Below are 12,211 nucleotides of genomic sequence, written 5' to 3' on the forward strand. Positions count from 1 at the left end.
TTCAAACAGCAAAATGCAGCAGGGCACTATTAAATTTAAACCTAATGTTGCAGTTTTTTTCCATTATCATTAGTACTTTATACACATTTTTTGCAAACTAAAATAATAAAGATCCTATGAAATCATATTAGGTCATGTCTGTTAGCTTGAGGCTATATGCTAATGTTCTCCTAAATGTTGACAAAATTTTAGTCAATTAAACATTTCCCAGTCTTTCTCTTCACCACAACTGTTTGAGTCTGTCTACATTGGACACATTATGGCCCAGTTTCACAGACAGGGCTTAGACTAAGCCAGGATTAGGCCTTAGGAAATTTAAGTAGCTTTTATAAACTTACCCTAGAAAAAAGAAAAAAAAAAAAACATTACTGGTGTGCATCTTGAGATAAAACAATGGCACTGACATATTTTAAGATATGCTTTCAGTTAAAACAACTCAAGCATGTAATTGAGTCTGGGACCAGCTTAAACTTTGTCTGTGAAACTGGGGGTAAAGTAAATATTTTAAACTGGTACATTTGTCTTTCTGAACAGGTGCATGATGATGTTGTATTGAAGTGTCCATTGTAGCGTGAAGCATCTCAATGCTCCGTTCACTTTAACGTGTTCAGGACCTGTTTAATATTTGAAGGTTTAAATGCAGCAAGTTTTGGCTTCCACTTCTGTAACCGAAGCTGAATGTCATTTCCCATGTAACGCATCAGTCATGGTCCCACTGCGGCTAAACACACTCTGGCTCCGCCTGCTACCAGTAGCCACACCCCAAACACACGCTATAGGTTGAGCTGGAAAGAGATTGATGGATCTGAGTGGACCTCTCAGTGTTTAGATGATGTCTGGGAGGCTCAACGTTTGCACTTTTAGGGGAGATAAACCCATGAGTGGTGTACTAATAGTAGTGATGAATAATAAACTGGGTTAAGAAAACCTATTTTAACATAAAAAAATTGCATATTTCACCTTTAAAAATGTTTTTTGAAATTCAAAACTCTTGAAAATGGACCACTGGCTTAAAAGACACCCTTTGCTTAAGTGTCTTGGCGTCCACTTAAGTTTCCACATACTTTTAGGGGTCAAGGTAGGCTGTAAGAAGTATCAAGAGATAACGGTAACTTGATCGTTTTAAACTTTTTTCTTTTTACTTGTATTACTTTCTTATTCCCAGTCTTCCTTAACCACAGCATCTCCACATAAGCTCATAGGTGCAGCCTTTGTGGACTACGCTAAGCTGCTTCGCTCCATCGGGCTGAAACAGGGCGCCGTGCTTTGGGCGTCTCGGGCTGGAGAGAGAGGGAAGGAGCTGCTGGATGAGCTTTCCCAAACAGAGAGTATGGGGCCAGAGCCCAGTCCCAGCGAGGAGGAGGAGGACAGACCTCTTGTGAACATAGAATGACTTGCCAGTGGGGAAAAAGAGGAAATATAAAGAAAACCATAAAAATCAAGATTCATAGTATCTTTAAATCTCGTCCTTATCACACCCACAAGCATACAAGTAATCAACAAACACAAACACATCTTTTCATGTAGTTTCAAATGGTTTGTCCGGTTTCATAGTTGTCTTTTACGCCTCTCCGCTGGTTGTCAGGTGTGTTGTATCCGAAAAAACATTCCCGTTATCCTGCTGTAATGTATTCCAAACCTGTTCTTGCACTTATTTTATCGACCAAATATATATTTTCATAGTGATTTAAAACAAACCAAAAAATAAATAAATAATGACAATAATTAATAACACATTTTAAGAACCTTTAAAATGGATTATGTGTTTGACACTAAATACGCTTATAATTTCAGATTAGGGAACCATTTAAAGACAGAATATAGAAAAGAACTAGATGAATCTCATGAAACATCCAATTTCACTCCAAAATCCACAGAAAAGCACTAAGCAATTATATTTTTTCAAAAGATTATTATGTTAAATTATTGAAATGGCTGTAACCCTTAAGATAATTATAGGAATTCAATCTTTTGAGGTTTATTGTATTTCTACACTCAGAAAAAAAGCAGCAGCAGCTTGTCAGTGGAGGAGCTTGTCACCTTCAAGGGACATCGCTGTAGCTTATTTACCCCCTGAAAGGTGCATTTTAGTATATATTACTACTCTAAGGTACTAAAATGCATCTTTCAAGGGGTAAATAAGCTTCAGAGATGTCCTTTCAAGGGTTCTGCTCCAAGCTGCTGTACCCCTAAAGATATATATATTATATCTTTCTTTCTTTAAACAAAATATAATTAGGGTGAATTATGACATTCTTTAAAGGTTTTATGAGCATCACTGTACGTTACATAAATGGTTATTATATGGTTATTTGATAGTTAAATGGTTAAAATTTAAATTAAAAATGAAAAACAACTCATTCACTCCTCCATGTGATATAATTCAGATGCTGTTCCTTCAGTAATGTTGTATATGCCTTTCATTAGTTGATTGTGGTTTTTGGCTGTATTCATGTAATATAAGATGTGAATTTGCCCCTTTTTTCCCTCAGCCGTTAACTTAATTTTGTAGTTGTATTGCACTTGTTCATGCAGTTGTTTTGCTGTGTGATATACTGTAGACAGTTTAAGTTTGATGCAGTGTTTTGTCTGTATGATGTTTCCACATAGCTTCAGATCTCAGAGAGTTGCTGTATTTGGATATTGTCCTGTTGAAATGAGATGTGACTACAAACACTTCACATTTGTGACACCACCTTTGTGTCTGATATAAAAATGAAAGTTTGTTTTCCTTTTTTTTTTTTTTTAATGACTAATTCATGTGTTGAATTATGATTGTTGGAATGTCCTGCCTTGTTTTGGTATGATTGTGAGTAATTATTCATGACTTTATCATTTAAATCTTCCTATTTAAACATTTGTAATTAATGTTCCAGGTGTTTGAGCTTATTGTATGGATATACTGCATGTATATATGCAAAGTAATAAATACAGCCTGTACCATCCATTTTGATTTCCTCTCATTTTTTTATTTATAAAATAGCTCAGTTTTATTAATGGGCCATATTTCATATGGAAGGAGAAAAAGGCTCATGAAATAATTTAATCATGGCTGACTGCAATCTTCTACACTTTTGCTTTTGTGTGATCCAAGCCCTGAGATGTCAGTAAATCTGGGACGAGTGTAAATAAGCAATTACTAAACTTTTAAGTTCTTAAAAACTAAGCAGTGTTTGTGGATAAACTCCTGTAACAAATATGTCAAAAGAACTCCAGCTCTGTGCTGCCTGCCGTTTATCAGCACTGATGGGAGAGAAACAGCGCTTTTAGACACTGAATCAACTGAACCAATTGATTCGCAAAATGATTCGGTTTCAAAGCGCTCGAGCTCGAAACACTGTGTACTGATGACACCTGCTGGTCAAGGAAAGACATCGTCAAAATAATAATAACGCAGGTTAAACTTGTAGAATGGAGCCAATTTCATACGTTTTTGCAAATATGATGCAAAGTTCTTTCTAAAAAAAAAAAAAAAAATCAAGCGATCTGGCATGTTTGAAAACGAAGTGGAAGGACTTTTTAGACGGACACATCCGAATAATGTAGTCAATTTTGCCCATATACATTTGTTAAATATTATTTAAACTAACTGTTGTATCTATATTTGTAAGAATGTCGTCTCTATAGAACAGAGACAGAAAAGCGCATATCCAGCGAATGTAAAACTAACTTTTTTACTAACTTGTAGTTTTTTAATGTCAGGAACATTTAAAAAAAACTACAATCCCCATACGTCACGTAACTTCCGCCATCTTGATTAAGGCGGTCCACAGACAGCAGAGACCTGCCAAGTTTAGTTTAATGCACATCCATAGAGGTAGAACTAGTAGCGAAGCGTGCAATAACATTTTACTAGTCTACTGGTGTCCGTCTGCAGGGCGGGCTTGAAAGCCATGGCCGAACCGATACATGCTTTGTGCAATGAGCTTATAAAGGCCGTGAATGTGATGATGGAGGCAGAATCCAGTCAGACATACCGCCTGGAGGCCCTTAAGGTGAATTATTAATACTAAACATGCTCGAAAACTCATGAAACTTTGCACACGCGTCAGAACTGGCGAAATTTTACATCTGATATGGGTTTCAGAATTAGGTGTGGCAAAATGGCTCCATAGCGCGACCTACAAAATTTCAACGAAGTGCCCCTCCCGCTACTTTTCACGTGCGTGTACGAAATTCGGTATCAGAGATCAGGTTAACCATAGACACTTGTTCAATGGTTCGTCGCTGGGGGGCGATCTCAGTGAAGCCGCATGATTCATCGCCCCCCAGCGACGAACCATTGAACAAGTGTCTATGGTTAACCTGATCTCTGATCAGTTTTATACATCCGTAGACGTTTTAATTAGACATTTGTATAATTAAAAGGGATAGTAGTTAAGTCTCTTTTTGGCCTGTTTAGCTGAGCCATCTTTGGAACAAACAAAACAAGCCCTGAAAACTGATTAAAAAAAAAACACATATACAGACACTTGATATTTAATCTTATTACATTTAGTTAATTGCATTGGATAGATTTTACTTTCAATAAAACATTTGCAGTGTGTTTGTAAAAGCTGTTTTTATGCATGTTTGGCCTGTGTTTTTGTTACAAATACACTGTTCTGGCCAGCAGGTGTCACCAGCGTGTGGCGTCTTGAACGCTTCGAAACAGTGAATCATTTTGCGAAGCAATTTTCAGTTGATTCGAAGCTTTGAAAAGCTTAGCTTCTCCCATCACTACTTTAACAAACTGCTCCAAGAGTTTTAATCGAATCGTCTTCATATTTGGTGAGCGTAATCATAAGGCCTTTGTGATGCTAAATTGCGAAGATCTTGAGTTTTCGTCAAAGAGCGTGTTCCTGGCTGCCTGACAAATTTTGATGTTTCGCCATGAAACAGGAAGTTGCTGTAACTCAGGCAAACAATCAGTCCAATCTGACCCAAACTTCACCCGTTTGATAAGAGTCCTGTCCTGAACACATGCCCATGCCCATATTCAGTTGTAGTCATAGTGCTACCTGCTGGCAACAGGAATTGACATGCATGCATGCTTGTTAATGCCATGAAACATGAAGTTGCTGTAACTCAGGCATGCATTGTCCAATCTGCCCCAAACTTAACATGCAACATGCTAGAAACATGTTAAAATATGTTAGCAACACTTAGCTAAATGCTAAAGCATGCTATTAATGCAATGAAACAGGAAGTTGCATGCAATACCCAATCTGAACAAACTTAACATGTTTGATAAGAGTCCTGCCCTGAACACATCTGCATGCCCGTATTCAGTTATAGTCATAGCACCACCTGCTGGCAACAGGAAGTGACATGTTAAACACTGTGATGCACTAGCAACATACTACAATATGACAGCGAGTGCTAAACATGCTAGAAACATGTTAAAACATGCTAGTAGCCACACTTAGCTAAGTGTTAATGAATGCTATTAATGCCATGAGCCCTACTAGATGCTGTTGTGTTGTTAAATGTTTTAATAGTTTTTCTTGTTGTAGTTTATTGAAGATTTCAAAGAGAAAAGTCCTTTCTGCATTGAATGTGGTCTTCAGTTAGCGGAGAAATCCCAGACTGCAGTGGTCAGACACTTTGGGCTGCAGATACTGGAGCATGTAGTCAAGTAAGTGTCTCAAACACTTTAGTGTGTGTGTGCGTGTGTGTGCATCAATAGCTATACTTCCATACAAAGTTGCGAATTTAACTTGTGTGCTAATTTTGAGTATTGCGTATTAACATTTGCAAATAAAGGACTGTTTCTAAATCATGTGTTCAAGATAATAAAGTTGTCAATTCCTGGGAAATTGGTGCAGCATATCTAATAAAATGAGAAGTTTCTGCCATCGGTGAAGTCACTGTGGCTCTTTTTTCATACATCATAAATGACTTGTGCCTCACAGCAGAAGTGTGCAGAAGAAACAAAATAAACGCTGTCTTGTTCTCTTGCGTTTGGATACTGGTGTTTGGGAACACAAACCCACAAACCAACATTTGAGATGCTGTGCAGTGAAGGCCTTGTTTACACCTGGTATTAAGATGCATTTTGGTCGATCGGAACACAAGTGAACGACGCTAAATACAGGTGTAAACTAAAATGTTTTGAGTTTGTCCACTTTCCACCACTTCCAGAGGTAGTCAAAAATGCATTTGACCAGATTGCTTTTGTAGTGGAAACACTCATGTGGTCAGATGTGTTCAAACAGCCACAAAAGACGCCTACTCTTGGCTTACTGACCTAAAGTGTAAACATTATGGGAAGAGCTGTAGCCAGACGGGATTTAAACTGTGTTGCCTGGAGACCCAAGTTTGGTTTGAAGACGAAAAACGTACCAATGTTCTCTCACCATTCCTGATTTCTAACACACACTTGCAGCTTTTGGCTGGTCTTGAGGCTCATACATTTACCCACCCATAGATCCCCTCGAATAAGTCAGGACAGAAGTGGTTGAAAGTGGACAAAATAGACAGATTAAAGCACCAGGTGTAAATGAGAATGTGTCTCCCTTGTCTGTTTGTGATCCAATCTACCAAAACGCATCTTAATACCGGGTGTAAACAGGGCTGAAATTGGTCTACTCTACTGTTTGTCCAGTTATCCAATTACATCCTCTGTTGAGGCGAAGTCACATGGGTTAGCACATCAAGGGATTTATTCAGTCAATGTTTTTCCTTTATAGTTATATGCATGTGTTCTTATTGGATAAAAAAAAATCTGTTTTTTTTTTTTGTTTTGTTTTTTAATGCACATTTTTTCCATTCAGATTTTTTTTTATGTGATATAACTATAGTGAACATTGAACACTAAACTGAACACATTTTTCTATGAACAGGTTTCGGTGGAATAACATGGCTCCGCAAGAAAAGCTCCGTCTGAAGAACTGCACTATGGGCCTGTTGTCACATGTGAGCATCTTGGAAATGTCTCTACTCAATTATCTGATTGCATGCTTTATGAAGATTTCTTATTTATTTATATGGCTTGTTCCTGTTTTAGGGTACACATCCAATTCTGCAACAGGAATGTCATGTTAAGGATGCGCTCTCACGCATAGTAGTTGAGATGATCAAGAGAGAGTGGCCGCAGCACTGGCCTGACATGCTGAAGGAGATGGAGGCCCTGACTGCTATGGGGGTATCAAGAGTTTTGGCTTGAAGTTGTAGGAGAGGGCTGCTTGATCCTGCTCCTGAATTAATGCCTTCCTGTCAGAGTTTAGTTCCAAAAAATACAAAGTAGGTGCACATCCAAAACCCAGAATTGTGCTCTGGTGCAGGACAAAAAATAATGAAATAAGTATGGATGTCCATACACTAAACTTAAGGTCTAGAAAGTTTATTAAAAACAGGGTCAGGTTTTTTTTTTTTTTTAAATATATTTTCTGGAGATTACATTCAGTGTGCGGACATCTCTGCTTTTTTTATAGTTTAGTTCCAACCCTTGTCTTGAGAGTGGGGGCCATATGACCACAATCTTATTTCAGAATATACATAATTTTCTTTCACAATAATGATATTCTTCTAGTTATTCTTGTTTTATTTTTTTATTAAAAATAACAACAAAGAAACAAATTACAAACAAAAGGACAAATATAATAAAATACCAAGATACCAATAATATTACAAGTTTTTGATCGTTTTTCAGGCACAGTAGGAAGATGCCGTGTTTCCCACGGGATTTTGTGAATTTTTAAGGGGACTCAACTTTTTTTTTTTTTTTTTTTTTTTTGTAGTGTAGGCCCTGTTTACACCTGGTATTAAGAAGCCGTCTAAAACAGCGTCTAAAATGTTTTGAGCTTGTCCACTTTTGACCACTTCCGGATGTAGTTGAAAACACATTTGACTGGATTGCTTTCGTAGTGTAGACGCTCATGTGGTCAAATGCATTCGAACAGCAAAAAAAGACCGCCTACTGACCTAATGTGTAAACATTATGGGAAGCGCGCTAGCCAGACGGGATTTAAACTTTATTGACTGAAGACCCAAGTTTGGTTTGAAGACAAAAAAACATACCAAGCACAATTTTCTCTCACCATTCCTGATTTCTAACACACACTCATGGTGTTTGGCGTGGTCTTGCGGCTGTCAGAACATAAATGAAAGCTGCTGCTCTCCGTATGTTTTTTCGTCTTCTCCAGGCGCATTCATATGTAAATAGTTTGATCTTATTTTGCTCTTTAGATTGAAAGATCTGAAAAATCCCATACAATTACCCTCCCCTTGAAGAAATCGGGACAGAAGTGGTTGAAAGAGATGGATTAAAACACCAGGTGTAAATAAGAATGTGTCTCCCTCATCTACTTGTGATCAAATTGATCAAAACGCATCTTAATACCAGGTGTAAACAGAGCCAAAATGTCTCAGTCTACTTTACATTCACACTGATGTTTTAGGAAGCCAAACAATTAGAATATAATAATAATTTTATAATTTAGTAATTGCTATATTGTATAATAAATGCACTGCAAAATAAATAAAAATGAATATTTCATTAGCACTCTATAGTAGGGAAATACTGCAATACTTTTGTCTTAATTACTACAATTGCATGAGATAAACCCTTGAGCTTTTATTTACATGGACACTGCAGTTGAGCTTTTATTTTGGCAGAAAACAAAAAATTCCCTGAAAACAGGTTTACAAACGCATTTCATTACAAATCTTGTGAAATGCTGTAATCATCCTACAAAAATGTTGGAAATTATGCAAATATGAAAAAAAAAAAAAACGTATGTTCCCAAATGCACGTAAAACACATGCAAAGATGGAGTTCACTGCATTCATGCACTGTAAACTGAGCATAAGATCCCACCCTCCCTTCATAGCGTCTCCAAAGCCACGCCTCCTTACCTATACAGCAGGGAGTAAACAAAAGCGTCACGAGAGACATCGTTAAACTACCTCATGTCTCAAAGCACATACCATTACAATAATAATGAACATATACAACTTAAAGAGCACTGACCTGTACTACCTGACTGCTGAAGATTCATATCGGTGTTGATAGTGTTGCCATTGAAACGCATAAATTCGAGTCACGTATAGTATACCGTCACAGGTTTCCATCTCTTCCAAATTACAGTAGTTATGGCATGAATGCAGCATAAGCTCATTTTGGTTCAGGAGGAACTTTAAAAGGTGGCTGCTGTTTCGGTTGCTCATAGCATGAAACACGATGATGACGTGTGGTGTCTGTGCAAGCAGGGTGCGTGGAGGTGAGGAAATCTGACCAAATGCAATAATTGGGCGAAAATTTTTAGGCCTATGCTTACCACAGGCAAGATATATACATAAATACGTTTAGACCACTTAACTTAGTGACTGCTATCAGGATGTGAAGAGACTTTCAATCAGCATGACAAAAAAAAATTGTGTACATGGGGAACAGGACTGTAAAATAAAGTGCTACCAAAATAATAACCTTTAATACACTCAAGTAACCCTGGTTCCCTGACAGGAGGGATTGAGACATTGCGTCAGTAGTTGATGCTATGGGGAAACCCATTCCTCTAAAAAATACTGAAGTCGCATGGAATCCCGTCATTGTATAGCACTGGCCAATAGTGTTTGAGCTCGCTGAGAGGCTCTGCCGCCTCTGCCTATATAACGCAGAGCTAAACCCTATTTCCTCAAAATCTTTCTCCTTCAAGAAGGAATACGAAGAGAAGCCTGCTTACCCTTGGACAAATGAGAATCCAGAGGACGACACTTGTTTCCTGCTGTGACTGCGAGTCATTGGACAATGAGAAGAATGTCTACGACGCTTCAAGACGCTTGTTCATCCTGCAGGGGACTTCTCGAAGATGAAGATCCCCACAACCACTGCATCTTCTGCCTGGAGTGGTTTGGACTGCCCTCACTGTAAAGGCATGATGGCCCTATCTCTCTGCACTCGGCTTGCTCTTGCAATGATGATGCTATGTCCACAGCGGTGTGAGAGAGAGGAACAGGCTGTAGCCCCATGTAAGAGATAAAGACACTGCGAATGGACGTCCAGCCTCACAGTACTATTTCTTGTTTGTTTGTTTTTTTTCCATGTCAAAAAAAGTTTTATTAGATGTTATTGGAATTATTCAGCCTTTAAATCTATTCTACTGGTGAAATCCATTTTGGGGACTATCAAATATTTGTCCCAATATACATTACATTCATTATTACATATAGAAGTATCATTAAACTCTAAAAACATTTTGTCCTATGTGCTTAACAAGTAAAAAAAAAAAGATCATGTTGGATCGCTTACATCGCCTCCTATGATGGCTTATTATTCCAATTGAATTTTAATGATTAAATGTAAGATTTTGACAATCATAATGGTAAACATTTCCCCATTTTTAAGGTGGCAAATATCACCACTTAATGAAAAATGTAATGTCTGTCAGTACTGTGAACTGACTACAATGGAAGCTTGTTTCTGCCATGGAATAAAATTTTTTAAAAGATAATTGCAACTTTTTATCTCTGTAACGCTGTATCTTAAAGGGATAGTTCACCCAAAAACAAAAATTTGATGTTTATCTGCTTACCCCCAGGGCATCCAAGATGTAGGTGACTATTTCTTCAGTAGAACACAAATGATGATTTTTAACTCCAACCGTTGCGGTCTGTCAGTCGTATAATGCATTGAAACGGTAAAACAATCTATGAGAATAAAAAAACACGCACAAACAAATCCAAATTAAACCCTGCGGCTCGTGATGACACATTGATGTCCTAAGACACGAAACGATCGGTTTGTGTGAGAAACCGAACAGTATTTATATCATTTTTACCTCTAAAACACCACTATGTCCTTGCGCATCCGGTTGGTAAGGTCTGAACGCGCTCTGACAACGGAAGTAATGTCTCGCGCTTATACTTCAATGAGTGCGAGACATCACTTCCGTTGTCAGAGCGCGTTCAGACCTCACCAACCGCAAACAGGCAGGGAACAGAGGATGACAGAACTAATTAACAGATTAATAATGAAACTCAGACATGAACAAAACATAAAAAAATGTGACAGTATACCTCCCTCCTGGAAGGTGTGTCCTTGCACCATAAGTCCACAGGGGTGGGTGCCCTGGAGGCTGACGAGGGGTGGCTTAGACAGGAGAGGAATCCTCCAGGGCAGTACTGGCAATACATTGAGCCAGGTAGGTGCTGGTAGTTCAGGGAGCCAGGGAGGTGCTGGTAACTCAGGGAGCCTGGGAGGTGCTGGTAGCTCAGGGAGCCTGGGAGGTGCTGGTAACTCAGGGAGCCAGGATGGTGCCAGCAGTGCAGGGAGCCAGGGAGGCGCTGGTAGCTCAGGGAGCCTGGGAAGTGTAGACAGCTCAGAGAGCCACCAGGGTGGCGCTGGTGGCACAGAACTAATAGTCTCTGCATAAACGGTCACTGCAGGTTAGCGCTGCACTCTCTAGGCTTAGCTTTGGGGCGTGGGCAGATTCTGGGCTGAGCTCTGGGGCTGGAGCCGACTCAGGGGGTTGGAGCCAGCACTGGACTGGAGCGAACTCAGGGGCTGGAGCCGACACTAGACTGTGCTCAGGGGCTGGAGCCAACACTGGACTGCGCTCAGGGGCTGGAGTGGGGGTGTGTGTGGCCCAGACACGCATAGCAGCAGAAACATAGATGGAAAGGACCACGTCTTCGATAGCGTCAGAATTGACACTGGGGCTGCAGCGGACTCTGGAGCTGACACTGGACTGTACTCAGGGGCTGGAGCCGACACTGTACTGGAGCAGGTTCAGGAGCTGGGGCCGACACTATACTGGAGCATACTCAGGGGCTGGAGCAGACTCTGGACTGGAGTGGACTCAGGGGTTGGAGCCAACACTGGACTGGAGTGGACTCAGGGGTTGGAGCCAACACTGGATTGGAGCGAACTTAGGTCTGGAGCTGACACTGGGCTGGAGTGGACTCAGGGGTTGGAGCCAACACTGGATTGGTGATAGATGGAAAGGACCGCGTCTTCGATAGCGTCAGAATTGGCATGAAGAGCTGGTTCTAGAATTTCCCTTTATGCAGCAGACTTGGCAATTGTAGCCTCCGGAACGGACTTGGGAATTCCACTCACTGGAACAGACTCTGTGATTTCACACACTGGAACAGACTTACGAGCGGACTCTGGAGTGGGCTTTTGGGTTGGAGCAGGAACTTGGAATGAATCCATACAGAGATGCGTCTACCCTCCACGAGTAGTTTCTCATCACTGGTAAGTCAAGTGATTGGTCACCCTGTGCACCGA

The 12,211-nt window shown here is 39.8% G+C and overlaps 2 protein-coding genes across 4 annotated transcripts in view; both read left to right on the forward strand.

Moving 5' to 3' along the window:
* The window catches only part of wdr11 (WD repeat domain 11), a 161,459-nt gene that overhangs the window by 96,465 nt on the left and 52,783 nt on the right, over positions 1-12,211 (forward strand). For 2 of the 3 annotated variants that reach the window (XM_051916178.1, XM_051916180.1), the window contains exon 29: positions 1,191-2,945. The exons of the other annotated variant lie outside the window; for it this stretch is intronic. In XM_051916178.1, coding sequence (XP_051772138.1) covers positions 1,191-1,393 — 203 coding nt within the window. In that variant the 3' untranslated portion in view covers positions 1,394-2,945. Of the gene's footprint in view, positions 1-1,190; positions 2,946-12,211 lie in introns of those variants that run through there. 3 annotated transcript variants of the gene reach the window in all.
* Positions 3,311-12,211, forward strand: part of LOC127524564 (exportin-5-like) — a 58,210-nt gene continuing 49,309 nt past the window's right edge. The window contains exons 1-4 of the mRNA XM_051916183.1: positions 3,311-3,995; positions 5,496-5,617; positions 6,825-6,897; positions 6,989-7,126. Coding sequence (XP_051772143.1) covers positions 3,894-3,995; positions 5,496-5,617; positions 6,825-6,897; positions 6,989-7,126 — 435 coding nt within the window. The 5' untranslated portion in view covers positions 3,311-3,893. The remainder of the gene's footprint in view (positions 3,996-5,495; positions 5,618-6,824; positions 6,898-6,988; positions 7,127-12,211) is intronic.

This window comes from Ctenopharyngodon idella, chromosome 13 (genome assembly GCF_019924925.1).
Source record: "Ctenopharyngodon idella isolate HZGC_01 chromosome 13, HZGC01, whole genome shotgun sequence".
Taxonomy (NCBI): Eukaryota; Metazoa; Chordata; class Actinopteri; order Cypriniformes; family Xenocyprididae; genus Ctenopharyngodon; species Ctenopharyngodon idella.